Source organism: Oncorhynchus tshawytscha, linkage group LG07, assembly GCF_018296145.1.
Source record: "Oncorhynchus tshawytscha isolate Ot180627B linkage group LG07, Otsh_v2.0, whole genome shotgun sequence".
In the NCBI taxonomy this organism is placed as follows: Eukaryota; Metazoa; Chordata; class Actinopteri; order Salmoniformes; family Salmonidae; genus Oncorhynchus; species Oncorhynchus tshawytscha.
The window spans coordinates 52,030,363-52,057,290 of NC_056435.1; the positions used below are offsets into that span (position 1 = coordinate 52,030,363).

Sequence of the window (26,928 nt, forward strand, 5' to 3'; positions counted from 1 at the left end):
GGGAGACTGGGGAGAGCTGGAACGATGTGCCACATAGGGGAAAGAGGGAGAGAAGTGTCTGTGTGTGTGTGCGCGCAACACCAGCGGACTGATTGTATCTCATGTGTTCTGCAAGGCCAAACTAACAGAGCTGCTGCAGCACTGGAGCAACAATGGGCTGAGCTCTGTGTGTGTAGCAGGAGGAGGAGCATGTTCCCGGGCAAGGTGTTGTTGGTGTGTGTGTGTTTGTGTGTGTGTGTGATGACTGAAGCATAGAATTCTCAACTCACAAGAAAACACTACGAAGTCTGTTTCTCACTAAGATACCGTGGGTGGATGTGCAAATGTGTATGAGTGCCTGAGTGTATGTTTGTACATGCGTGTGAATGTGGGTGCATTTAATGGTGCTCCTTTGTGTGAATTTGAGGTGGAGATAGTATTTTCTGTCTCAGGGAAGTGTATAATGGGGAGGTAGAGAGTTGTAGGCTGTTGTGCTTGATGCATAATGTTGCTCAATGCTACCATCTAGCTGTGACTTCTGTTAGTCCCACTTATTTCTCTGTCACTCCTAGCCCTTTTTCTCTCTTTGCTCTCTCTCTCTCTCGTTGTCTTTCACTCTCCACCACCCTTTCCCAATAGCCCTCTCTCCACACCTCCCTCTCTCTTTCACCCTCTATCTCTCTCTTTCACTCTCTATCTCTCTCAATATCAGCAGCCAGAGTGATATAAATAATGCATCAAAACACATTAAAAACATTTACTGGTGATGAATGAGGAGGGAGAATGGGGGACTGGGCCTTAAAAGAAGGAGTGTTATAGTGCATTGGGAGATTTAGCAGACCTGGACCTTTTACACTGAGGAAGAGATGGTAAAAAGACAGTAATGTACCAAAGTGTTCCCCTAATATTGTCAGCCTCCAGTAGTTTACTGGTCGTTTACTTTAGAGCAAAACATGGCTTTATTGAGCTCCATCTCATCCAGAGTGCTGCCTAGTCCACTAACCACTGATTTCATTCATTAAGGTGTAGCACTCAGCAGTCTTTTGGTTAGTCTGTACATTGTAAATGCAACAAAGTGGAAGAATTGCAGAACCATGAAGCATACATCCTTTCATACACTACCTGATACACACACACACACACACACTTCTTTCCCCTATGTGGCACATCGTTCAAGCTCTCCCCAGTCTCCCTCTCCTTCTTGCTCTCACTCCCCCCCTTCTCTGCTTCCTTCTCCCTCCCTCACTCCCTCTCTCCCCTCTCTCTATTACTCCCCCCTTCCCTCCCCCTCTCTCCCCTTCCCTCCTGGCAGTGTGGCGATTGGCATTATTAAAAATTGATTGGCAGCGAGCATTTTGTGGCTTGCATGTATTACTGAGCTGGAGAGCAGTGGGAAAGCAGCCAGAATTGACAGACAGGCAGTGGAGGAATGGAAGGATGACTGTAAAGGAGGAAGGAAATGAGGGGTGAAAAGTAAGAGTGTAAAGGAGGAATGAAATTAGAAGTGCAAAGGAGGAGTGTAAAGGAGGAATAAAATAATGGGTGTAAACTAGGAATAAAATGAGGAATGGAACGGAGGAGTGTAGGGGGAATGGAAAGAGGAATGGAAAAGGTGACAAGGCCTTATATGAGAACTGGGTGTCTAGATTAGATGGACAGAGAGACAAGCAGACAGGCAGAAAGTTAGACATAGTCAGAATTATTCAAATGTACAGGTCTCTGTAATGAGGCCCGGGTGAACTGCAATGTACTTGAACAGAGCTTGCACACATCCTCTCCCTTTCTCTTTCCATCCTTCATCCCTCTCTCTAAATTACTGAACCTGTACTATCAACTCTCAAAGGTTGTCCTTCTCTCCCAACCTACACAATTACATCTCAAAACATATTTACAAGTATTGTTACTTATTTGCCAACGCTGTCAATGACATTTAGGAAATGGTGTGCAGCTTTATCTTCTTGTTAGGTAAGCAATCCTAACATCTCCCTCTCTCTCTCTTCTCTGTCTTCTCGTCCTTACTTTCTTTCTTTCTCTTTCCCTCCTCCCCTCTCTATTCTCAATCTCTCTCTCTCTCCCTCTCCAGATGAACAGGCCTATCCAGGTGAAGCCTGCGGACAGCGAGAGTCGAGGAGGTAGTGCTCCACTTCTTTAAACATAGTTGCCGACCGTCCCACATCACTGGCACCATTACCCCTCTCTGGCCTAGACAAGCACACACGCAAATCAGAGGAGGCTGGTGGTAGGAGCCATAGGAGGATGGACTCATTGTAATGGCTGGAATGGAATAAAAGGAACAGTATCAAACACATTAAACATTTGTAAATCACATGCTTGACTCTATTCCGTTTCAGACATTACAATGAGCCTGTCCTCCTCCTATAGCTCCTCTCCTCTTTAGATGTTTGTCTTATTCTTTTTTTTTCATGCATAACATATTTAGTTGTGAATTAATCATACACAAGTTTGAGAGTTTTGAATAGCATCAGCTAGAGAGAGTGAAGGGGTCAGTCAACTATGGCGTTTTAAAAGTCAATCATTATCTCAGTAACTTTCATTTTCTTAAAAGGACTCACACACAAACACATACGGTACACACACACATGGGCCACTGATTAACCAGTTCAAGATAACATTCTTCCAGTGCAGCGAGAATTTTTGTTTTTGTTTCATACTGTAACATATTTCTGCCTGCAACATAACATGAATAAACATTGTTGTATGAGAGAGAGAGAAAAATAGAGAATGGCGGAGGAGAGGAGAGTGGGAGAAGAAGAGAGAAAAATAGAGTGTGAGGGAACCATTTTTAGAAAGAGAGATAAAGAGGTAGAGCAAATGAGGAGAGCGAGGGAGAAAGAGAGAGAGTTACTGAGGGATTGCATGACTTCCTCCCTGTTTATTCTGGTCCTCTAACTGTGATTGATGGAGCTGGGGAGACAAGAGAGAAACAATCAGTGGATGAGCTGGAGAAGGATTCTTACTTCTCTTCCTTTACCTCTCTCCATCCCTCCTGTTTCCCACCTCTCTCCCTCGCTCTTCCTCTCCCTCTCCACCTCCCTTTCCTCTACCTCTACACACCCCCCTGTTTCTCTTAGTGCCTCATTCTCAAATCCAGTCCTTGCTCCCACTGCTAGTTTTCATTCTTCCCCACTAACCAGGAACTGATTCAGACCTGGGAACACAGGCCTCTCAGTTTAGGACAATGTAGTGAATGAAGCCCTTATTTAAATGGTGGTGTTACATTAGTGACCGGTTTCCTGAGCACAGATTAAGTCTAGTCCTGGATTAATACATTCTTTAAATGCAGATTCTCCATTGAGAGTTGTTTTTAATCCAGGAGTTGGGTTCATCTGTGTCAGGGAAACTGGCCCTAAGTGAAACTCTCATCATACATTGGTTTCTATTAATTTAATTTCCAGCTGAATATTTCTGTTTGTTGTGTTACAAGTTGTTTCTCGAAGAGAGAAGTGAGAATTAATGGTGCCATCCCATGAGAACTGTGAAGGCTTCGGCCTTTAAGGAGTTTGTGTGTGTGTGTGCAACTTTTACGCCACTACATTCCTAAAAAGAATATGTACTTTTTACTCCCATTTATTTCCCCTGAACTAAAAGTATATTTCGAAGGATCAGAAAGGACAGCAATATGGTCAAATTCACTACCTACATGTGTGTGAATTTGCCAACCTACAGTACCAGTCAAAAGTTTGGTCACACCTACTCATTCATGGGTTTTTTGTTATTTTTTTAAACAATTTTCTACATTGTAGAATAATAGTTAAGGCATTACATAATGAAATAACACATGGAATCATCTAGTTACCAAAAAAATGTTAAACAAATCAAAATATATTTTATATTTGAAATTCTTCAAAGTAGCCATCCTTTGCCGTGACGACAGTTTTGCACACTCTTGGCATTTTCTCAATCAGCTTCACCTGGAATGCTTTTCGAACACGTCTTGAAGGAGTTCCCACATATGCTGAGCACAAGTTGGCTACTGATCCTTTCCTCTGCGGTCACCCCCACACCATCACACCTCCTCCTACATGCTTCATGGTGGGAACCACACATGCGGAGATCATCCATTCACCTACTCTGCGTCTGACAAAGGGATGGTGGTTGGAACCAAAAATCTCAAATTTGGATTCATCAGACCAAAGGGCAGATTTCCACTGGTCTAATGTCCATTGCTCGTGTTTCTTGGCCCAAGCAAGTCTATTCTCATTGGTATGGTTTCTTTGCAGCAATTCGACCATGAAGGCTTGATTCACGCAGTCTCCTCTGAACAGTTGCATTTATTTGGGCTTTAATCTGAGGTGCAGTTAACTCTAATGAACTTATCCTCTGCAGCAGAGGTAACTCTGGGTCTTCCTTTCTTTTTGCGGTCCTCATGAGAACCAGTTTTATCAAAGCACTTGATGGTTTTTGCAACTGCACTTAAAGGAACTTTCAAAGTTCTTGACATTTTCCAGATTGACTGACCATGTCTTAAAGTAATGATGAACTATCATTTCTATTTGTATATTTGAGCTGTTCTTTCCATAATATGGACTTGGTCTTTTACCAAATAGGGTTATCTTCTGTATAGCACCCCTACCTTGTCACAACACAACTGATTGTCTCAAACTCATTAAGAAGGAAAGAAATTCCACAAATGAACTTTTAACAAGGCACACCAGTTAATTGAAATGCATTCCAGGTGACTACCTCATAAAGCTGTTTGAGAGAATGCCAAGAGTGTGCAAAGCTGTCATCAAGCGAAGGATGTCTACTTTGAAGAATATTTGTTTAAAGAATATTTGTTTAACACTTTTTTGGTTACTACATGATTCCATATGTGTTATTTCATATTTTTAATGTCTTCACTAAAAACGAAAAACCCTGAACTGAGTAGGTGTGTCCAAACTCTTGACTGGTACTGTAGGTTGGCATTTATTGTCATGAATCTTGCCCTGGAGGCAGCTCTGCACAGTGATCACTTCCTGGCATATCCACACAGGGCCGGCGGCAGAATTAATCAGTTGGAGAAGCATGTGATTTCTTTAGGCGGGCACGTTTTTTTCCCAGGGACCTACTATAATTGTTTTAATGGATGTTATAGTGAAGACCATAGGTCGGCTCGTGAGTTTGAAGTTTGGGGAAGCTTACAATTTATCCTAGCATTTCTACCGATCTGCGTGCCAGTTATGATTATTTTTATATGATCATTTTAATTTCATTTTAATAAAGTTTTTGTTTCTCAAAATTATTGTCAAGTGGTTAATCATAAAAAGCGGAATTTTAAAGATAAAATTCAACTAATGCTAGACCACCAGTCTCTGCCATATGGACACATTGATACACCGTGATCCAATGGCAACCAAAGAAATTAGCGCATATAACTTACATCGTCAACTAAGTAAAATACATGGGCCTAACGCCTACAAATAAAAACAGTAAAAAATATCATGATGAGAATTCATGAATTTCTCTACTCCACTTGTCTGCCCCCCTTTCTATCTGTCTTGACTTGAGCTATCGCTAGTGAAGTGCAACATAAGCTACCAAACCAATTGGATCCTCACCAAAGCTGTCACTCGCTAACTTGCAACATTGTATCAACTAGCCTATTCCGGGCCCTCAGTTCACAAACTGGAGACCTGGTGATTATCGAGGCTGGGAAAGTGTTGGAAAGATTTCCCAAAGACTGTGAGGAACTATTATTATTCGCAATTATGTTTAAAAAACAGTCTTTTTTGTATTTCTGCGAAGCTCAGCTTATTATTGGTGGACGTGGTGAGTTAAGACAATCAGAAATCAGACATCCCATGTGGGCACTCCTACATTTGCGCCCAGCCTAGGCCTCCAAAGGGTGCTCAGGCGTGCTCTCCCTTATTAAAGTTATCAGAATAGGTAAACCATGCTCACATGGATCAGTCCAACAAAAGACAATGAACAAATTGACAAAACTCATAAATGATGGCTATGAAACAATCCAATGCTTGTTTCTCACAAGTGTAGCCGGTTGTGAACTCTGCAAACACTGTTTTACTGTAATTAATACATGCATTAATGGTACATTTACTAGGCCTACTGGTGACATATGTAATGGGGAATTTATAAAAAATGAACAATCAAAGGCCAAACAATTCACACAATGAATGCAAAATAGTTTTCGGGAGACAGCTGAGAGCATTCTGGAGAGATGCTTATCTTTGCCACACACCCCTCCCCTTCTTGTTTCAACATTCTAAATTATACTCAAGATACATTATCTTCACACATATTTTAGAAGCCTTTCAATGACAGTCGCAAGTGAATAATCTGCTAGGCCTATTGCCACGCAGACTGCCCAAATTGCAGGCTTACCAATAAAATAGTCATAGGCATATGCACCTGTGATTTGAAACAATCTACAGATATTTTTTTTTAAGAAGCTAATGATCCTCTGTGACTAAGTCATGCTCTCTGGTGTAGGATTTATAATGATTTTTTTTAGACAGGAGTAATATCATATAATTTTGGCAAAACATAATTTTACTTAAGGGGAAGGGAAGCCAGCATCCGAACAGTGCACTGTGCACCCGCCAACTTTCCTTCCCAATTTGCAAGTGCAGAGATCTGTATACACAGTGGCGGAACTAGAGTTTTCTACATGGGGTGGCCAGGGGGTGGCCATGGCTACTTCAGGGGTCCATAGACCATGACAGAACATTTGTGTGTAACCCTAACCTGGCATCTAAGGAGCATGAATGAATCCTATGATTACTGATTAGAGGTAGAAGTGATAATTCACTTAACCCGGAGTTCTTCAGTGTGGCAGAGAGTGTGGTCCAAAAGGGAAGAATTCTTAAACATACTATGAATAGTCAGTGTCTCTACCTCAGAGCTGCAGCTCAATTTCTCTCTCGTGGGTCACTCTGTTTTCATGAATATATAATCTGGGTCTATAAGTGTTGAACATCCAAAATATTTTCAGAAAATAAAGCTCATGCTCCAAGGAGATAAGATACATTGCATAGTTTATTTACAACAAAAAAATAATTTACAAAAAAACACACTGCAATTTGACATACCAGGTATCAAGTAGAATTGGACTTGAACATTTTTAATAATTTTGGTGCCCATCAATATTACAAACTTGCAGTATCATATTTATGCTCATATATATTATGTTAACTAACAGCAAATACATTTTTTGGAATTGGCCTAATCAAGACCAAATTAAATCTGTGTGACATGATAACCTTTGGATTTATCATTTTAGAATGTCAGTGTACTAGCTAGTACATAGTGCAGGTTTTAATCATGACCAGAGGGACCGCCAAATTATCCTAGGTAGATTTAAAACAGCATAATTCTGCGGTTCTGGTGAGAACTGGCTAAATGTTTCACAAAGTCATCCATGTTGAGGGAGCGTGCCCTCCTTGACTCAACACTGAGGATTCCGAGGTGACTTAACCTGTCATCAACCATTGTTGTCCTAAGGTGGGTTTTAATCCATTTTAAATAGCTCATGGAAGACCTCTTTATAAGGTTCTAGAAACACAACAAAGTCAAGGACTGTCCCTTCCACTTTTCTCTCTCCTATCAAGAAGCCGCTTGGTTTCATGAACCTCATGTTTGAGGTCCTCTAAATCTGACTCAAATGTCTGAGCAAAGGCAAAAAGAGGCTCCTCATTCAAGAATGTTGTACTCTTTGGGTTGAGAGACTGGACCCCTTGCATTATCTCGCAATTCCTATTTGAAAAATGCCTCGTTGCAGCCCAGCTGTGAGACTCAAGCACCTGATAAAAGATGGCTCTTTGGAAGCTCTCACCATCACTTCGGTCACTATATTTTGTCCTACAGTGCTCATTATCAATGAGTCGTGAAATCTTAAGCTTGTTTTAGGCTGTCTTTTACACACTGTTTGTACACTTGTTTTGCAGTGCTCTGCAATCTCTTCAACCTCCTTCCATAGTTCTCCAAAGTAACCCTCACTTCTGTAGTCCTGTGATGTGTCTGTAAGGGCACCTATAGCCCTTGCTAGGTTAAGAGAGCTTGATTGGAGCATGTCAGAAAGACATTTGGCGTCACCAAGCACTTTACAAAAGGTAACCAAAAGCTTTATGACATGTAAATCTATCTGAGAAAGAAGGCCCCTTGCCTCCACTGATCTATCACCACTATTTTCAAGTGTGATATCCTGTGCACTCTCAGAACTGCTGGAAGCCTGTACCTCAGATTACGGCATGCCATGTATCTGCATGCCCATCTTATATCCGTAAGTCTCTGTAGTTCCCTGGGCTGCTGCTGTGGATACAGCTCTTTCTGAACTGCAAGCCACTTGAGATGAACGTACAATGTTATACAGCTTCTGCAGGAGAGCAAAAAAGTTAACTGCCTCAGGCACTGATTTTACAGCATCGACAAGAACCAAATTCAAACAATGTGCATTACAGTGCACATAAAATGCAAATCTTGCACTGTTTTAAATCCGTGCAGACACACTATAATGCTTTCCGCTCATGCCCCACAATATTTTTTCAAGGCAATCAATTATCGTTTTTGTGAGACCTGCTGCATCTAAGCTTTCAGCTGACTGAAAGTGTAAAAAGCTTCCGTGGATGGCCCCGTTGTAATAGTACCTCACATCTAAAGACGTGTTATTTATTTGTATTTATTTTTTATACACATTTCGCTTATCATGGATAGATTTTGGCGAGAGTGGGCCCTCTCGCTTCGCCTCTTCCTCTCTGCTGGAACAATCTCACCGGAGAAAGCATCCGAGCGAGCAAAACAGAACCCCTCTGTCTTGCTAAATGTAATCCATGTATCTGATGCCGTCGGGACAGAAATAGTATGACATGCCATACTGTTTCTGACAGAATCAGATACATGGTATACATATACACATACTGTTTTTGTCCAGACAGAATCAGATACATGGTATACATATACACATACTGTTTTTGTCCAGACAGAATCAGATACATGGTATACATATACACATACTATTTTGCTCACTCAGAGGCTTTATCTGAAATTGATACGCATGTCTGTTTAGCAGGTCTCGGTCAAATAAATGATCAATATTTTCTTTTGACGGGCAAGGACGTACGTTAGCCCATAACGTCGACCTGGTAGCCACAGTAATAAAATCTGATTTTTATAACCCTAACCTTAACCCTAACCTTATCCACAATGTTAAACCCATATGCCTAACCCTAACCTTAAATTAAGACCAAAAAGCTGATTTTTACAACACATACAATTTTGACTTTACAGCTAGCCCATCTAGCAAAAATAGCTTAGTTCCTCCGCCAGTGCAAGATTCATGAGAATAAATGTAAACCTGCTCAATATAATGCGTTGTCATCCCTACTGACTCTGATCTGACGGACTCACTAAACACAAAGACTGTGTTTATAAATCATGTCTGAGCCTTGGTGTGTGTCCGTACATAAAAATACAAGACAATTGTGCCATCTGGTTTATGTAATATAAGGAATATGATGTATTGCATTTACTTTGAACTTTTTCTTAAGCATGACAATTGAGTACTTTTTCCACCACTGTACTTAAATACATTTAAAACCAGATACTTTTACTCGGGTATTAATAGTATGATAATGGAGTACTTTTCCCTCCACTCTGTGTGTGTGTGTGTGTGGGGAGGGGGGGGGGCATGTGCGTGTGTGTGTGTCCTCCACCCCTGATCTCCGGGCCACACTTGTTAACATTCCCCCCTGTGCAAGGCCAGAGCCGAGATTAGTCTTGTTGACTCGGCAAGGACAGCCTGTCAGGGAGAGCAGCCCCTTTACACACACTCACTCACACACTCTCTCACACACACACACACACACACACACACAAATCCATGCACACTTGAACACATTCACAGACCCACTCACACTCAAACAAACCTCACACAGGCCCTCACACACACGTGCACACACACATACCTGTTCATGACCAGTTCCTCTTTGTTTCAGAAGACAGAAAACTCTTTGTGGGCATGCTCAACAAGCAGCAGTCTGAAGACGATGTGCGATGTCTCTTCGAGTCCTTCGGCAGCATTGAAGAGTGCACCATCCTTAGAGGTCCTGATGGAAACAGTAAAGGTCAGTGTCTGTGGTTCCAGCTTCTCATCATTTTGTTATGTTCATCCTCACGCCATATCATTAAAGACGTGTATTTATTTATCTATTTATTTGTATTTATTTGAGTTTGAACAATTGACACCTTGAATTAGAATCCTTGAATCCTTTCTGGCATTTATCTTTAGATGTGCAATAGCTTATGTCTGGCTAACAGTGATCCTAAAAGCTTTACCATCCTCTTCATCAGGCTCGAGGTGAAGTTTCCCCTAGGTACAGATCTAGGATCAGCTTCCCCTCCCCCAATCCTAACATGAACCATTTGTGGGAAAAATGCCAAACTGACCCAAGATCGGCGTCTAGGGGTAACTTCACCGTACACCCTTCATCAGTGCGCTTTATTGGCAGGCTTCAGTAGTAAACCTCATTAGCTTCTTCAGTGCCGATTCATTGCTTCACTTCATTATCAGTGGGCTGACACTAATCAATAGGCTCCATCACAACTAAGCCCAATAATTACTGTATGCTTGATCATTCACAGTCATCAGTAAGCCTCATCAGTGAGCTCCTTCAGTGAGTTGAATGGGAACGATGGCATGGGGGATGCCGAATATTTGCTGTGAGCTTGATCATCTAGACTCATCACTAGGTTTAATCGATAGTAACGCTTCAGTGGTAGTAAGGGTTACACTGTAAGTATAAGCATCATCGTTAGGCTTCATCAGTTAACCTCTAATGAAAGCGGGTTTGAATGATGTGGATATTAAACGTCTATTCCACGTTGGTTAAAAATGTAATTTCATTGAAATGACTTGGAAACAACATTGATTCAACCAGTGTGTGCCCCGTGGGTAGTGACTGACTGTCTGACTGACTGTCTTTTCTGTCTCTTTCTCACTATCTGCTTCTCTCTTTTTCTCTCTGTTTCTCTCTCTGTTTCTCTCTCTCTCTCTCTCTCTCTCTCTCTCAGGTTGTGCGTTTGTAAAGTACTCCTCTCACGCTGAAGCTCAGGCAGCTATCAGTGCACTACACGGCAGCCAGACAATGCCTGTGAGTTCAGTATTCAATATGGTGAGTGTATCAGCTAGTGTGTATACTTTGTATTGTGTGTGTGTATGTGTTAACATATGTACTCCTTTGCTCTCTCTGTGTGTGTGTGTGTGTGTGTGTATGTGTGTGTGTGTGTGTGTGTGTGTGTGTGTGTGTGTGTGTGTGTGTGTGTGTGTGTGTGTGTGTGTGTGTGTGTGTGTGTGTGTGTGTGTGTGTGTGTGTGTGTGTGTGTGTGTGTGTGTGTGCACGCATGCTTACCTGCGTGTGTGTGGCAGGGTGCATCCTCAAGTCTGGTGGTGAAGTTTGCCGACACAGATAAGGAGCGCACCATCCGGCGCATGCAGCAGATGGCTGGTCAGATGGGTATTTTCAACCCCATGGCCCTGCAGTTTGGGGCCTACGGGGCCTATGCACAGGTAGGACACACCAGGGGAGAATGACTTCCCCCTCTCATTGAAGCCATGGATATTCAAGGCCGACCACGGTACTGCAGGCATAGTTAGCAGAAAACGGGAAATCCCATTACAGTGAATGGAAAAAGTGGAAATCTTCGTGGTCAATTTTAGTGTAAATGAAAAAATGTTTAGAAGACAATCATGGTACCAATAATTGCATCTAATACACCAGATGTATGTCCTTGAACTAAGTATTTTTTTTATTGCATACAGAAGTTATAAGGATCATTTTGTTGCTAATGGCAACCTGCAGTACCCCGGTAGGCCTTCAACTTGAATTACTTAATGAGTGGGGGTAGCACCAATGTTCGCTCTAAGCTGCCCACGTGAGCGGGCGCAGTAGCCCGAGACTGCCATGCAGCTCCCCGGGACAGCCACGCAGAATAAATATCAGCCTACACTCAACACACTCACTCAACTTTCTAGAGCAGTGTTCAGCAACCGGTCAATATTGCCCAGCATTTCTGTAAAGGGGGCCTCCTGAGTGGCGCAGAGGTCTAAGGCACTGCACAGTGCTAGCTCCGTCACTACAGATCCTGGTTCAATCCCAGGCTGTTTCGCAGCCGGCCGCGCCCGGGAGACCCATGAAGCAGCGCACAATTGGCCGAGCATCATCCGGGTTAGGGGAGGGTTTGGCCAGCCGGTATGTCCTTGTCCCATTGTGCTTTAGTGACTCCTGCGGTGGGCCGGCCGCATGCATGCTGACACGCCAGGTGTACAGTGTTTCCTCCGACACATTGGTGCAGCTGGATTCCGAGTTAAGCGAGCAGTGTGTCAAGAAGCAGTGTGGCTTGGCAGGGTCGTATTTCGGAGCACGCACATCTATTGACCTTCGCCTCTCCCGAGTCCGTAAAGGGATTTGCAGCAATGGGACAAGACTGTAATTACCAATTGGGGAGGAAAAGGAATAAAAATAATAATAATAATTTTAAAAAAACATTTCTGTAAAAACCCAATGATTTTTATTTTTATTTGTCTCGGCCTGACGGCGGTAGGTGCACCCATTTCAACTGCCCTGCGCCCCGGGGAGGTGAACTGTTGCCTTTTTTAACCATTTCATGTGTCTGAAGGTATTTACTCTGCTTTCCCGGCGGGAGAGCAAATCAAGTAGCTGCAGTGACCGTGTCTCCAGTAACGGAGCAGGCATAAAAGAAAGCTAGAGCAAAGTTTATAGTGTGAGATTTCAAAACATTTAAAACCAGACTAGAGAGAGACTGTCAATGAATACAGCAAAGAGCTACTGTTTTTATGACTGAGTTCATGTTTAAGTTCTTACTCAGCACTGTCAACACTTTGTATTCAACACTTTTAGAATCCATAAAATGTGCGTTCTTCCTATTTCCCCTCAGTGCTACAACAAGCACTGCAGCAGTAATGATTGAGGAGGAAAGTGTATCTATAGGCTTGCGTTGTTGTCATTATTAGCAGCTTGGGTCTTTTTAATATTCAGGAATATTTCACTTTCTCTGTTCAAACAGAGAGTGACAACATGAATTTGTGTATGAGGCTGACATAATGAGGTGCGACTCAAGTTTCGCCATAAGCTGGGAGACAGTGTCCCTTTTTGGTCAGTGTCAATGAGAGCTGAGGGATGAGCGGAGGGATGTTGAGAGGCGGCACCTCAGTCTGCTGCTGTCTTCTTCCGCTGAGACTGACCATCAGATGTAGGCAACATCAGTTCAGTAAAATTAAAATGAAATGATTTAACTCTATACTCACTTTGCTGTGCCTTACAAGTGATACAACAATGGCTCTATTACTGGTGTGATCATATAGCCTATCTCAAATGGCCTGAACAACAATAGATTGGCAGGGCAATTCAAGTAAAGCCAATATGCGGTGATAATGTATTGGGCCTATAGCTTACTGGACAAACCTCATTGCTACAGTACTGTTTTTAATTGGTTAATGTTGCATAGGCTTACATTTTTTAAGTCAGGTTAAAAAAAATCTGAGCGGTAGATCTCAGCTTGCATTTTGACTCAGAAAATGTTGGCGACCACTGTTCTAGATTTTGCCCTGTTAACACTATAAACGTTTCCCTTTACTGTGTCAATTTCGATCGAATCAACTCAACATTTGCACTTTAAATGCAACATTGTAGGCAGAAAGCATCAGAGTAGGATTCTATTGCATTGGCACAAACAACTCTGCCCGTACTCTACACAGACCGGTGTGGCATAACCAATCAGAGCTGCAGTAGGCCTATATGCAAATAGACCATTGCCGTATATGGATCTGTGCCATTTGCTTTGAACTGGACTGTGTTTACAGTACGAGCGGTCGTGAGTAGATGCGCTTCTTTTGAGATCAAAGTCAGAGCTATATGTAGCCACATGCACATTTGTTCACATCCTTTGCTAGTTAGTGAGTTATTAGCCCAGTTATAGATAATTTGTAGTCAGCGATAGGGGAGTGATTGATTCATACAAGAGCACAAAACGTGTACATTTCTAGACAGCTTTGAAAAGCGAGTCAGGTGAAGAGTTCATTTTTTTCTTAAAGGGGCAGTGATGTTTTTTGAGACAGGCTTGAATATGCTAAGGGTAGCATAATTTGTCTGATTCTCTGTTATAATGGAATGGGAATAATAATGTATTTTATTTTGTAAAGTGTTTTTTTGCATCAAGCAACACAACAACATTTTCAGTCACCTCCATGTCTGAAGGACCATTGTATGAACAGGTTAATGTCAAGCCCTGCATGTTTTTGTCAAGCGTTTCATGGAATGTACATTGAACACCACACTTTGGCTGCTACTGTAGGCTAAATGATAGAAGAGCTATTTCCATGTTAAAATGTTATAGGATGCATGTTCTCCATTGTTTTTGGTAGGCATACGTTATGATCAAATAGCCACCATAGCCTATTTGGCCACTGTTAAAACTATAACTTAAAGTGTGTACAGTCTCAGTGTTCACAGTAAATGCGCGCTGTGAAAACGAGACCTGAAATTTACTCAGTGATTAAATATTTTGGAGGGAACATTGGGCAGCACTGAACTAGCCTGCAACATCCCTTCCTGGATAAGCTCAATCTGCGCATATTATGTCTCCATGAGACGCCATTTGGCTTCAATGTGCTACTGAGTTTCACATAGGAATGAATGGTGTCACGTGATCGATGGCTGTGTCCATTCATATATACAGTCATTTACACACACACACACAAGTACGCACACACTCACACATGCACACACACACTCACACATGCACACACACACAAACACAAAATAGAATATGAGCTGAAATATTTTAAAAAGTTACAATTGTGCAGAATAAGAAAGTCACACTCTCCATCCCTCTCTCCTGAGTGGCAGGGCGGTCTAAGGCACTGCATCTCAGTGCTAGAGCCATCACTACAGACCCCGATTCCCATGGGGTGGCGCACAATTGTCCCAGCGTCATCTGGGTTAGGGTTTGACCGGGTTAGGCTGTCATTGCAAATACGAATTTGTTCTTGACTGACTTGGCTAGTTAAATAAAGGTTAAATAAAAAAGAAATAAAAAATATCTCCCTATCTCCCCCTCACTCCATCTCTCCATGCAGGTGCAGCAGCAGCAGGCAGCATTGATGGCGTCAGTAGGGCAGGGGGGCTACCTCAGCCCCATGGCAGCCTTCGCCGCCGCACAGATGCAGCACATGGCCACCATCAACGGCCTCCCAGGGGGGCACATGACCCCCACGTCAGGTGAGGCCAGGGGTCAAGGGTTCAACTTTTCCACCTGTAAGGCAATCATATTAAGATATTATCAGCTGTCGGGTGTGGGGGGGGACTTAGTTGTCAGTAAAAAACACCCTCAGTGGTCAGTTGTCAGACCAAACTTGTCAGTTAACTGGCCTTACAACTGACAATGTCCCTTGCTCATCTCTTTATTTATTTCTCTCTGCCAGGTGGCAGTACCCCCCCTGGTATTGGCGCACCCACAGTGACCAGTATCCCCTCGCCCATCAGTGTGAATGGTTTCGCTGGCATGCCCCCCCATCAGACCAATGGGCAGCCCACTGCCGAAGCTGTGTATACCAACGGGATACACTCCTATCCTGGTAAGCCACCTCAAACCACCCATCCACCTACCACAAACATTCAGCACCACACACACTGCAGAGAACACATACTTGCTGACAAAATAACACACACTCGCTGTGATACACGAGTAGGGCAGCCCCGAAGTGACTCTTCATTTCACTGTATAAAGAATTTATTCTGTGTAGCCTTAGGAATTCAGCATTCTCTGTGCTGATCTTGCCAACCCCCATTGTCTCACCACTGAGAAGCAGATGATGTAGGTATCGCTCCACAGCTAGTCAGGAACAAATAAAAGAAAGAACAATGAATCTAACACCCTTTAATAAGCATCTGAGTTGTTTGGATTCAACATCTGAGTTGTTGACCAATAGTAATTACTCTAAAGTTAACCTTCAATCAGACATCAGACCTACAGGATGTAACCTCTGCTTCTCAGAGTTAAGACAATGGGGGTTGGCAAGATCAACACAGAGAATGTTGAATTCCTAAGACAACACAGAGGAAATTCTTGCATTCAGTGAAAAGAAGAGTCACTTCGGCAGCTGCCCTACACACATTCACTACAATGTGCACTGGGCTTAACACATGCAGAGTAGAACGCAGACTCACCACAAAGCATGCAAGGTGCATGATTGACATATACAGTAGGCCTACATGCATTACATGGATCGAACAAGAGCCATGTATATTATATGTTACATATTACCCAATATTACACATTTACCTGAATCTTTGAATTCCCAAAGACTGATGTAACTACCGTGAAACTTAAATTAATTGCCCAGGCTTTTATTTGCTTAAATCAGGCACTTATTGGAGACAGACTTCTATTTGAGCCAGGCGTCTATTTCCTTAATACACACAGCTTTTGCTAATTTGCAGTTAATTGTTTATTTCCAACATTCACTTCCAGCATTTTAAGCAATTTCTTCATTTCCTGCACTGTGGAATCATTTACACACTGTGTCAAGTTTATTTTGTCTTAGCATCCCTCTATAAAAAAAAATTCCTTGACAGAATAATTATTCTCCTCTTTTTATTGTGCATTTTTGTCAGTTCTTACTTTTGCCACTAGAAGGCAATCGGGCATTTTCTGGGGTCTGTACTATCGAAGTTGTTAACTGCTTTTGTGCTTGCCAGTTAGCTGGTACTGATGGGAAGTTTGGGTCTTTTTTTAAAACTCAATCTTTTGACTAATTTTCTTCATTTGAGTCAGTAATTCCCAGAGCAGACAGGGCCCCTTACCTGCTGACAATGAACTGAAAACTTGAAAAAGTCATGATTCTACAAGCCTCTTGTTCACATGTTGTCTTTCCACATAGGGGGCTTATTAGAAGCGGTCATTTGTGACTGAGACTTGTAAACGTGTGCTTTAAACAATTAACATTTGTTTATTGCTAGGCATACAAATAAGATTATTTCTTGATACATTTGAAGCGAGGTCCAGTTGTGACCGCAACTAGACTAGAATGCAAACGACTCTTGACAGAATGCCTTGCTTGACTGCCACGAGGGTGATAAACAGAATGCCGTTTGCGAACTGCAGCCCCGCAAACAATTTTTTCTCGAGTTTGTTGAGCAGAAGCTGTGTATGTTTTGGTTCTAAAAAGCTGTGTGCATCATAACATTTAAAAATCTATTAATTGCATACATTTTTCCACCATGTGATCAATTATCAGTTCTAAAAGTGTATTTTTCTTATTTATGCTCATGATCTATTTTCCTACGCTCATATGACAGATAGTTCACGGTCAGACTCGGAGCACGTCTCTGGAGTCGCTGAGCCTGAGAAGTGTGTGTTAATACTGCTGCAGGACTCATTGTGGCCAGCACTAGTACAGGTCAAATGAACATCAAAAATGAAGGAGTCACTGATTCATGACTCTTGAGTCAGTAAAAATACTTATTCAAAAATAGCTTATCGTTCGCAAGCTGCACATCACTATTAGCTAGCAGTTCTCAACTGTTAGCAGCCAATGGCTAGACGATTCTTACTGGTGATAGAAATATATGATTTACATCATTTTTTCGAGTCATTACTGAATTATGTAATGTAAAAAATCAAACATTAAACCATGTAAACAATTCATTTAGACCCGTCGTTTATTTGAAACAGACGTTTATTTGCCGAAATGTGTGCCATTGCCCGGCTATTAGAAGGGACAGGGGGCTTTTTGAGACTGCGTTTAATTTAATCTTTTACACGGTTCTAACATGTAATGATGATGTGGCTGTGGTGCAAATCTGTGACTGAGGGTAACTTGTGCAGCAGGTCTATTTTGCCCCAAACATTTCCCATCCTTTCGGAGGGGCATGATGTTGGATTCTATTCAGGAGGGCTGGCTGTATTGAAAAACAGGTTTCTGTAGTCATCTTACAAAAGGACAAAGAAACGAACAGCTGTGTTATGAATGGTAAGAAAGGTGTTTATAAAAGGTTATAAAGGTTGCTGATGTACAGTATGCGCTTGCATCATGTTCCAATGTTAGCCAGTATGTGTGTCAACGTCCTTGGGTTTGTGAATAGTGGAGGAAATGCTTCTTTCTCCAATCTCTTTCCAGTGTTGCAGGAGGTGGTTTTTAGAGAGGACTCTGAGAAAAACGGTTTGGCTCAGCGGAGTTGTTTTGGAGTTCAGGGTGGCTGCTTCCTCTCTTCTCTCTCTGAAGGTACCCATTCACCCCATCCTCAAGCCTTTCTCCCCCTGTGTGTGTGTGTGTGTGTGTGTCTGTGTGTGTGGTGCTTCATGGTGGAAATGTGGGTGTTTACATGCATGTGTGTGACAGTGTGGTTCTGATGAGTGTGTGTAGTAGCATGGTATTGGTGTTGGTTATTATTGAGGTGTAATATTTCCAATTCACTGTGTGTCTGTAACATGTTTTGGTCCAAAAATGTGCACCACACAAGAATGTCCTATAGTGCCAGGAGTTCTTGTGCGGAGGGGGTGGATCTACATGAATCTTGGCGTGTTATAGTGGTCAATCTGGTCACTAAAACTGTTCAAATTGGTGTCTGTATGTGTGGAAATATAGCCAGTCCCAGACTGTCCTTTTTGCCCAGTTGTTTGAGAGAAAATGGTGAGAGATTAAGTTAAATTGCCATTCACGCTCAAACAAAGCACACAGTGACTCCTTCATATCTCCCTCTCTAACCGTTTCATATCACCCTCTCTAACCGTTTCATATCTCCCTCTCTAACCGTTTCATATCTCCTCTCTAACCGTTTCATATCTCCCTCTCTAACCGTTTCATATCTCCCTCTCTAACCGTTTCATATCTCCCTCTCTAACCGTTTCATATCTCTCTCTCTCTTTCCCTCCTTTTTTCATTGCCTCTTCCCATTCTTACTGTTTTTTCCTAATCTTCTTGTCCTTTCACTCTCTCTCTCCTTCTCTTCGACTCAACAGCTCAGAGTCCCACTGCAGCAGATCACCTACAGCAGGCTTACACAGGAGTCCAGCAGTATGCAGGTATGTCACTCTCACATGGTGTGTGTGTATGCATAATCTGATATGTAGGTGTGTGTGTGTAAAAACATTAGTCTTAGCGTCTTATCAAATACATTTGTGTGTGCATAAGTGGGTATGAGTGGGTGTGTAGGTGTGTGTGCTCGGCTCTCCAGCCTTTGAGTATAATCTGATCTGCTTATGTATGTGTGTGTCTTAGCAGCCTACCCTGCTGCATATGGCCAGATCAGCCAGGCCTTTCCCCAGCCTCCTCCCATCATCCCACAGCAGCAGAGAGAAGGTGAGGCACACACACAGACCAACCCTGGTCTATGCCAATCTGATCAAAGTGTTAAAGTGGCTGGTATTTTTTTGCTTGTCTCCAGGCTCATACAGTACTAGCAAATCAACTGTCCCTTTCATAGCTCTTCCATGCAGTATGCCTCAATGTTACATGAGGGGTGCACCTCAATAGCTTCCTTTCTTTGTCACCAGCAGCACCGGCGATTTAACATGTAGATACTTTGGGAAACAGCCAATGTTCTGTGTTTTCTTTTGTCCTGGAAGAAAGCAAGTGAGAGAGATGCATAACGGTAGACTTGCTGTAATCAGCCAATGTGGAGGGAGAACTCATTGACCTGTGTGCTGGATGACATAGGCTTGGGACTCTGGCTCCCCCCTGTGGAGTGTAGATGAAACATATGGGAATCATTTTGCGTCCCAAATGGCACCCTATTCCCTTTATAGTGCACTACTTTTGACCAGAGCCCCCTATGGGGCATCATCTGACTCCAGAACTTGTTCTACATAGTCTTTCTGATATCATATTATGTACCAGTTTACTTGCATCATCATGTTGATTGGTCTTCCCCCCTTTATACCACCACCTCTCTCACTCCTTTGCTATAACCCCCTCTCTCTCCCACCCCATCCCACCCCTTTCCTCTCTCTCTCTCCCCTGCCGCAACCCCTCTCTCCTCTCCTTTCTCTCCCCGATGCCACCCCACCCTCTCTCCTTTCCTTTGTCTCCCCGATGCCACCGTTCCCCTCCTCTCTTTCCCCCTCCCCTCTCCTTTCTCTCCACCATCCCATCCTTCCTCTCTCTCTCTCTCTCTCTCTCTCTCTGTGCAGGGCCGGAGGGCTGTAACCTGTTCATCTACCACCTCCCTCAGGAGTTTGGGGATGGCGAGCTGATGCAGATGTTCCTGCCTTTCGGTAATGTCATCTCCTCCAAAGTGTTTGTGGATCGGGCGACAAACCAAAGTAAATGCTTTGGTGGGTAAAAATGATAAAACACCTGTAAAGATGATTTATTCTTCATTATTATCCGTATTATTATTCTTTCACATTCTTTTTTAGAAAACATTGAAAAGAGACATTGTAAATTATATAGTTGCTTGAAAATTCAGGGCCCAGGCGCGAGTGAATATGTCTTACGGGTCTTCTGTTAGATACAGTGCCCTGAAAAAGTATTTGCCCCCTTTGTTTTTTTTCTATTTTTGAATATTTCTGACACAATGTTATCAGCTCTTCAGCAAAAACCTAATATTAGATAAAGGAAACGTGAGTGAACGAATAACACAAAAATGCCATTTCTGTCATTTATGGATGACATGGGTCCCGTTATCTCTGGCGAAAACCAAACACTGCATTCCACAGTAAGAACCTCATATCAATGACCTAGCATGGTGGTGGTGGCAGTGTGATGGTTTAGGGACATTGGATGACTTGAAGGAACCATGAATTATGCTCTGTATCAAAATTCTACAGGAGAATGTCAGGCCAGACATGAGTTAAAGCTGAAGCGCAGCTGGGTCCTACAGCAAGACAATGATCCAAAAAACACAAGCAAGTCTACATCAGAATGGCTGAAAAGCATTACATTTCAACCCAATTGAGATGTTGTGGCAGGACCTGAAACGAGCAGTTTATGCTCGATAACCCACAAATGTCGCTGAGTTAAAGCAGTTCTGCATGGAAGAGTGGGACAAAATTCATCCACAGCGATGTGAGGAATTGATCAATAATTACAGGAAGCATTTGGTTGCAGTCATTGAAGCTAAAGGTGTCACAACCAATTAAAGAGTGTAAGATGGCAATTACTTTTTCCACATAGAGGCATTAGGTGTTGCATAACTTTGTTAATTAAATGTAAAAAAAAATATGTATCACATTTTTGTGTTATTTGTTCACTCAGGTTCTCTTTATCTAATATTAGGTTTTGGTTGAAGATCTGATAACATCCAGTGTCAATATCAAAAATAGAGAACATCAGAAAGGGGGCAAATACTTTCTCATGGCACTGTAAATGCAATGGATTTAGGGGTAGGAAACACCTGTAACTGCATCATAAAGCGATCCTTATGCTCATTAGTATGACAGAGCAGATGTTATAAGTTGTCATAATGGTTTATGTCAGGTTATGACAACATATGATACATGACATGGCTTTAATAATTTAGACTAGAGCGTCAACAAGCTGAGAAACGAGGCATGGTCATAACACTTTCTATGAATATCCTCTTCATAATACCTTATAAACACATTTCTAATGCCATACTGTATGAGGTATGCATAATGCAATACAGTATGCATTATGAAGAGGGTATCCATAGGAAGTGTTAATGGTTAGTTGGCATATCACTGAACGCTACCAGGAATGTATTGCAGCATAAACGGACGTATCATGACTGCTGTTATATGCTAATGATAGGTTTATGACAATTAAATTACGTGGAGTTCTAGCAGTGTTAACCCTTAAACACTCTCTCTATGGTGATACCCATGACAGGACTAGCGAAACACATTCATTGAGTAGGCTCCACCATAGATTTACAACATCTGGAATGGACATTGTACTATTTAGTGTAACATAGCCTATGAATAATTTTCATGGGTCTTTTAACAGAGGCAGAATTAAATAGATATTTATTATTTCACCGAGAGGTGATGTTTTGCAGATTGAGTCATAAATATTGCAGATAAAAACTAAAGTTCCGTTTCGACGAGTGATGTCTGTTCTATATGTTCTAATTCTATGGTTAATACCCTTGAGTTGAGTGACCTAGTGTTGTGTTTCTATTGCATGCCGTTAGGCTTGTTAATGATTATTTGATGTTGTGTCAAACTGTGTCTAATGTATAGTAACTTTAACATGCATTATATGTTAAGTCCACACGATGGTATTGTAAGAGAATTGTAAATTAAGTGATACCACATGTTTTTAAAGTGTTGTAAACTGAGATTTAAAAAAATGTATTCTGATAATCTGAATGGCTATGGCAGGAAATGTGCTATATTGATTGTATGATGCAGTACAGTATTCATTCAAGTTAATGTATGTGTGTGTTACAAATGTGGCAAAATGAAGAAATCATGTAATCGACTTGAAATCTGAAGTAGCTTTGATCTGACCACTCCACTCATCCTGTATTCCATTTTCCTTTCCATCTCATGCTACCCTTTCATAAACCTCCCAACTGTCACTCATACGGTCCTTTCTTTGGTCTTGCACTTATCTAACTCCATCCCTCTTCTCTCTCACGCTATATATATATTTCCATCTTCTGGTCTCTCCATCTCTTTCTGCGACCCATCCCCCAGGATTTGTGAGCTTTGACAACCCAGGTAGTGCCCAGGCTGCCATCCAGTCAATGAACGGCTTTCAGATCGGCATGAAGAGACTCAAGGTGCAGCTCAAGAGGCCGAAGGACGCCAACCGCCCCTACTAGCCACTCCTAGCCACCCCTGCCCTGGGGGATATAAGGCAGATGCTGCACACAGGGAAACACAGGTGAGCAGTCGTCCGCAATTAGACCCCCTAAATTATATAATACAGTGCCTTCAGAAAGTATTCACACCCCTTGACTTTTTACAGGTTTTGTGTTACAGCCTGAATTTAAAATAGATTACATTGAGATTGTGTGTCACTGGCCTATACACAATACCCCATAATGTCAAAGTGGAATTGTTTTTTCAAAATTATATATTTTTTATTACAATGAAAAGCTGAAATGTCTTGAGTCAATAAGTATTCAACCCCTTTGTTATGTCAAGCCTAAATGAGTTCAATAATACAAATGTGCTTAACAAGTCACATTATAAGTTGCAAACTCTAACTCAGTTGCCGGAGAGGAAGGAAACTGCTCAGGGATTTCACCACGAGGCCAATGGTGATTTTAAAACAGTTAAGAGTTTGTCTGAGATAGAAAACTTAGGATTGAGCAACAACATTGCAGTTACTTCACAATACTAACCTAATTGACAGAATGAAAAGAAGGTAGCTTGTGCAGAATAAAATAATTTCAAAACATGCATCCTGTTTGCAATAAGCCACTCAAGTAAAACTGCAAAAAAAAGTGGTGAAGAAATTACCTTTATCTCCTGAATACAAAGCATTATGTTTGGGGCAAATCCAAAACAATACATTACTGAGTACCACTCCTTATTTTCAAGCATAGTGGTGGCTGCATCATGTTATGGGTATGCTTGCAATCATTAAGGACTGGGGAGTTTTTCAGAATAAAAAATAAACAGAATGGAGCTAAGCACAGGCAAAATCCTAGAGGAAAACCTGGTTCAGTCTGCTTTTCAACAGACACTGGGAGACAAATTCACCTTTCAGCAGGACAATAACCTAAAACACATGGACAAATATACATTGCAGTTGCTTACCAAGATGACATTGAATGTTCCTGAGTGGCCTAGTTACAGTTTTAACTTGAAATCATCTTGAAAATCTATGGCAAAACTTGAAAACAAAAATGATCAACAACCAAATGTATAGAGGAATAAGTCAAGGGTATGAATACTTTATGAAGGCATAGAATATTTAACATGTGTATATTTAAATTAATTAGCATATACAGTATATAATATTTGTTGATATATATAGTACATTTCAATTGATTTAATTACATATATACAGTTCAAACAAATTAGAATATATTTGATTTGACTGTGAAAATATGTTTTGCTGGGGCATATAGAGCAATCTCAAATCAAATCAAATCAAATTGTATTAGTCACAAACTTACAGTGAAATGCTTACCTACGAGCCCCTAACCAACAATGCAGTTAAAAAAATACAGATAAGAATAAGAAATAAAAGTAAAAAGTAATTAAAGGGCAGCAGAAAAATAGCGAGACTATATACAGGGGGGTACCGGTAAAGAGTCAATGTGCGGGGGCACCGGTTAGTTGAGGTAATATTTGGGTAGAGTTATTAAAGTGACTATGCATAGATCTGATTTTACTGTTAGCAATGAGTAAAGGACAGTATTCTCAATTTTCCAGGTTTTTGTTGAGCTGGAACATATGTTGATTACATGAACAACGCCATTGAACTGATGGATCACCGGGACACAGGTATTCTTTGAGACTGGTATGAAACTGGATCAGATACTGGGCTGAACATGAACAAATAGATGACCAAGTAACAGAAAATTCTGTTGGATGTACCTTTTGGACCTCAGAGAAAACTCCTGCAAGCCTGGGTAGCTCCGGGGCTCTAACTGTCTTTATTGCCTCCCCTCCTCTCTCTCTACCTAACCACACCTGAACGACAGCTACCTTACAGGACCACAAGTGAGGAATTATTTAAAAAAAAACACGGAACAGAGATGGAGGAAACATGGATAATAAGAGTTCCAAGAATTAAACAAACTTTGAAAATACTTTATGGGGGAATGCCATAGGATATCTCTATGTAAATGTGTTTGGGTATGGGGAAACAACTTTTTAAAGAACAATTTTACAGGACTAGAAACAAATGAAAAAATATGTTTCTCGGAAGAAAGGGAACTTTGTAGGGAAAGCGATATTTCATCTTTAGCTTGGAGTGCCTGTCTGTTTCCAGGGGACACCGTTGGCAAGGAGAGCCAGAGCAACGGTCTCCAGGGAGTCTTACCTGTCATTCCTTAGTTGTTTTAGGGACCAAAAGACCAAACATTTTTATTGCTGAGGACTTGTAGCTCTATTAATATACTCAGACCACTGTATCTCTTTTAAATCACTGTTAACCGATTAAAGAGTTGCATTTAAAAGGTGTACAGTGTGTGTGTATATATATATATATATATATACACACACACACACACATATATATATACATACACACAATACATGTATACATACATATATATTGCTGATATGCTTTTTGAATACAGCCAAAACTATTTCCGATGCCGATGGGGTCGCTCACTTCACTAGTTTACAATTAACTATTCAAAATGTTAATTTTTTCCCCCCTTCTCATTTTCTCTTGATGAAATGGAGAGTGCATGGGAAGGTTTGTTCCATATTGCAGCCTTACCTTTTCTAACATGAAATCCTAACCTCATAGTTAAAACAACATAATAATGTTTTGAAATATATGAACTTGTTTATATTTGCAGTACATATACAGTACCAGTCAAAAGTTTGGACACACCTACTCACTGTAGGGTTTTTCTTTATTCTTACTATTTTCTACATTGGAGAATAATAGTGATGACATCAAAACTATGAAATAACACATTTGGAATCAAGTAGTAACCAAATATGTTATATTTGAGATTCTTCAAAGTGATGACAGCTTTGCACACTTGGCATTCTCTCAACCAGCTTCATGAGGTAGTCACCTGAAATATATTTCAATTAACTGGTGTGCCTTGTTAAGTCAATTTGTGGAATTTCATTCCTTCTTAATGCGTTGAGCCAATCAGTTGTGTTGTGACAAGGTAGGGGTGGTATACAGAAGATAGCCCAAGTCCATATTATGGCAAGAACAGCTCAAATAAGCAAAGAGAAACAAAAGTCCATCATTACTTTAAGACATGAAGGTCAGTCAATTCAGGAAAAGTCAAGGACTTTCAAAGTTTCTTCAAGTGCAGATGCAAAAACCATCATGCACTATAATGAAACTGTCTCTCATGAGGACAGCCCCAGGAAAGTGAGGATAAGTTCATTAGAGTTAATTGCACCTCAGATTGCAGCCCAAATAAATGCTTCACAGAGTTCAAGTTACAGACATATCTCAACATCAGCTGTTCAGAGGAATGTGTGTGAATCAGGCCTTCATAGTCAAATTGCTGCAAAGAAACCACTACTAAAGGACACCAATAAAAAGAAGAGACTTGCTTGGGCCAAGAAACACGAGCAATGGACATTAGACGGGTGGAAATCTGTCCTTTGGTCTGATTTTTGGTTCCAACCGCCATGTCTTTGTGAGACACAGAGTAGTTGAACGGATGATTGCGGCATGTGTGGTTCCCACTGTGAAGCATGGAGGAGGTGTGATGGTTTGGGGGTGCTTTGCTGGTGACACTGTCAGTAATTTATTTAAAATTCAAGGCACACTTAACCAGCATGGCTACAGCAGTCTGCAGCGATATACCATCCCATCTGGTTTTTCACTTAGTGGGACTATCATTTGTTTTTCAACAGGACAATGACCGAAAACACACCTCCAGGTTGTATAAGGGCTATTTGACCAAGAAGGAGAATGGAGTGCTGCATCAGATGATCTGGCCTCCACAATCACTGACCAGCAACCCAATTGAGTGAACAGTGAAAGAAAAGCAGACATGTTCTCAGCATGTGGGAACTCATTCAAGACAGTTGGAAAAGCATTCCTCATGGAGCTCGTTGAGAGAATGCCAAGAGTGTGCAAAGCTGTCATCAAGGAAAAGGGTGGCTACTTTGAAGAATATAAAATATACAGTGGGGCAAAAAAGTAATTAGTCAGCCACCAATTGTGCAAGTTCTCCCACTTAAAAAGATGAGAGAGGCCTGTAATTTTCATCATAGGTACACTTCAACTATGACAGACAAAATGAGAAAAAAAATACAGAAAATCACATTGTAGGATTTTTAATTTATTTATTTGCAAATTATGGTGGAAAATAAGTATTTGGTCAATAACAAAAGTTTATC

The 26,928-nt window shown here is 41.4% G+C and overlaps 1 protein-coding gene across 1 annotated transcript; it reads left to right on the forward strand.

Moving 5' to 3' along the window:
* Positions 1 to 2,062: 2,062 nt before the first annotated feature.
* On the forward strand, positions 2,063 to 25,470 carry LOC112255303 (CUGBP Elav-like family member 4). Its single transcript, XM_042324600.1, has 12 exons — positions 2,063 to 2,111; positions 9,933 to 10,061; positions 11,008 to 11,108; positions 11,363 to 11,503; positions 11,678 to 11,686; positions 15,098 to 15,233; positions 15,437 to 15,589; positions 18,976 to 19,038; positions 19,235 to 19,315; positions 20,146 to 20,289; positions 22,618 to 22,807; positions 24,310 to 25,470. Exons 1-11 carry the CDS (start codon positions 2,063 to 2,065, stop codon positions 22,743 to 22,745), a joined length of 1,134 nt encoding a protein of 377 aa, XP_042180534.1. The 3' UTR covers positions 22,746 to 22,807; positions 24,310 to 25,470.
* Positions 25,471 to 26,928: the final 1,458 nt, after the last annotated feature.

What these genes read in the sequence shown, in the direction of transcription:
- LOC112255303 (XM_042324600.1), top strand. Translation starts at nt 2,063, where the DNA reads ATGAACAGGCCTATCCAGGTGAAGCCTGCGGACAGCGAGAGTCGAGGA. An exon ending in GGACAGCGAGAGTCGAGGAG is followed by an intron (nt 2,112 to 9,932) that starts GTAGTGCTCCAC and finishes TCTTTGTTTCAG; the next exon opens with AAGACAGAAAACTCTTTGTG. An exon ending in TCCTGATGGAAACAGTAAAG is followed by an intron (nt 10,062 to 11,007) that starts GTCAGTGTCTGT and finishes TCTCTCTCTCAG; the next exon opens with GTTGTGCGTTTGTAAAGTAC.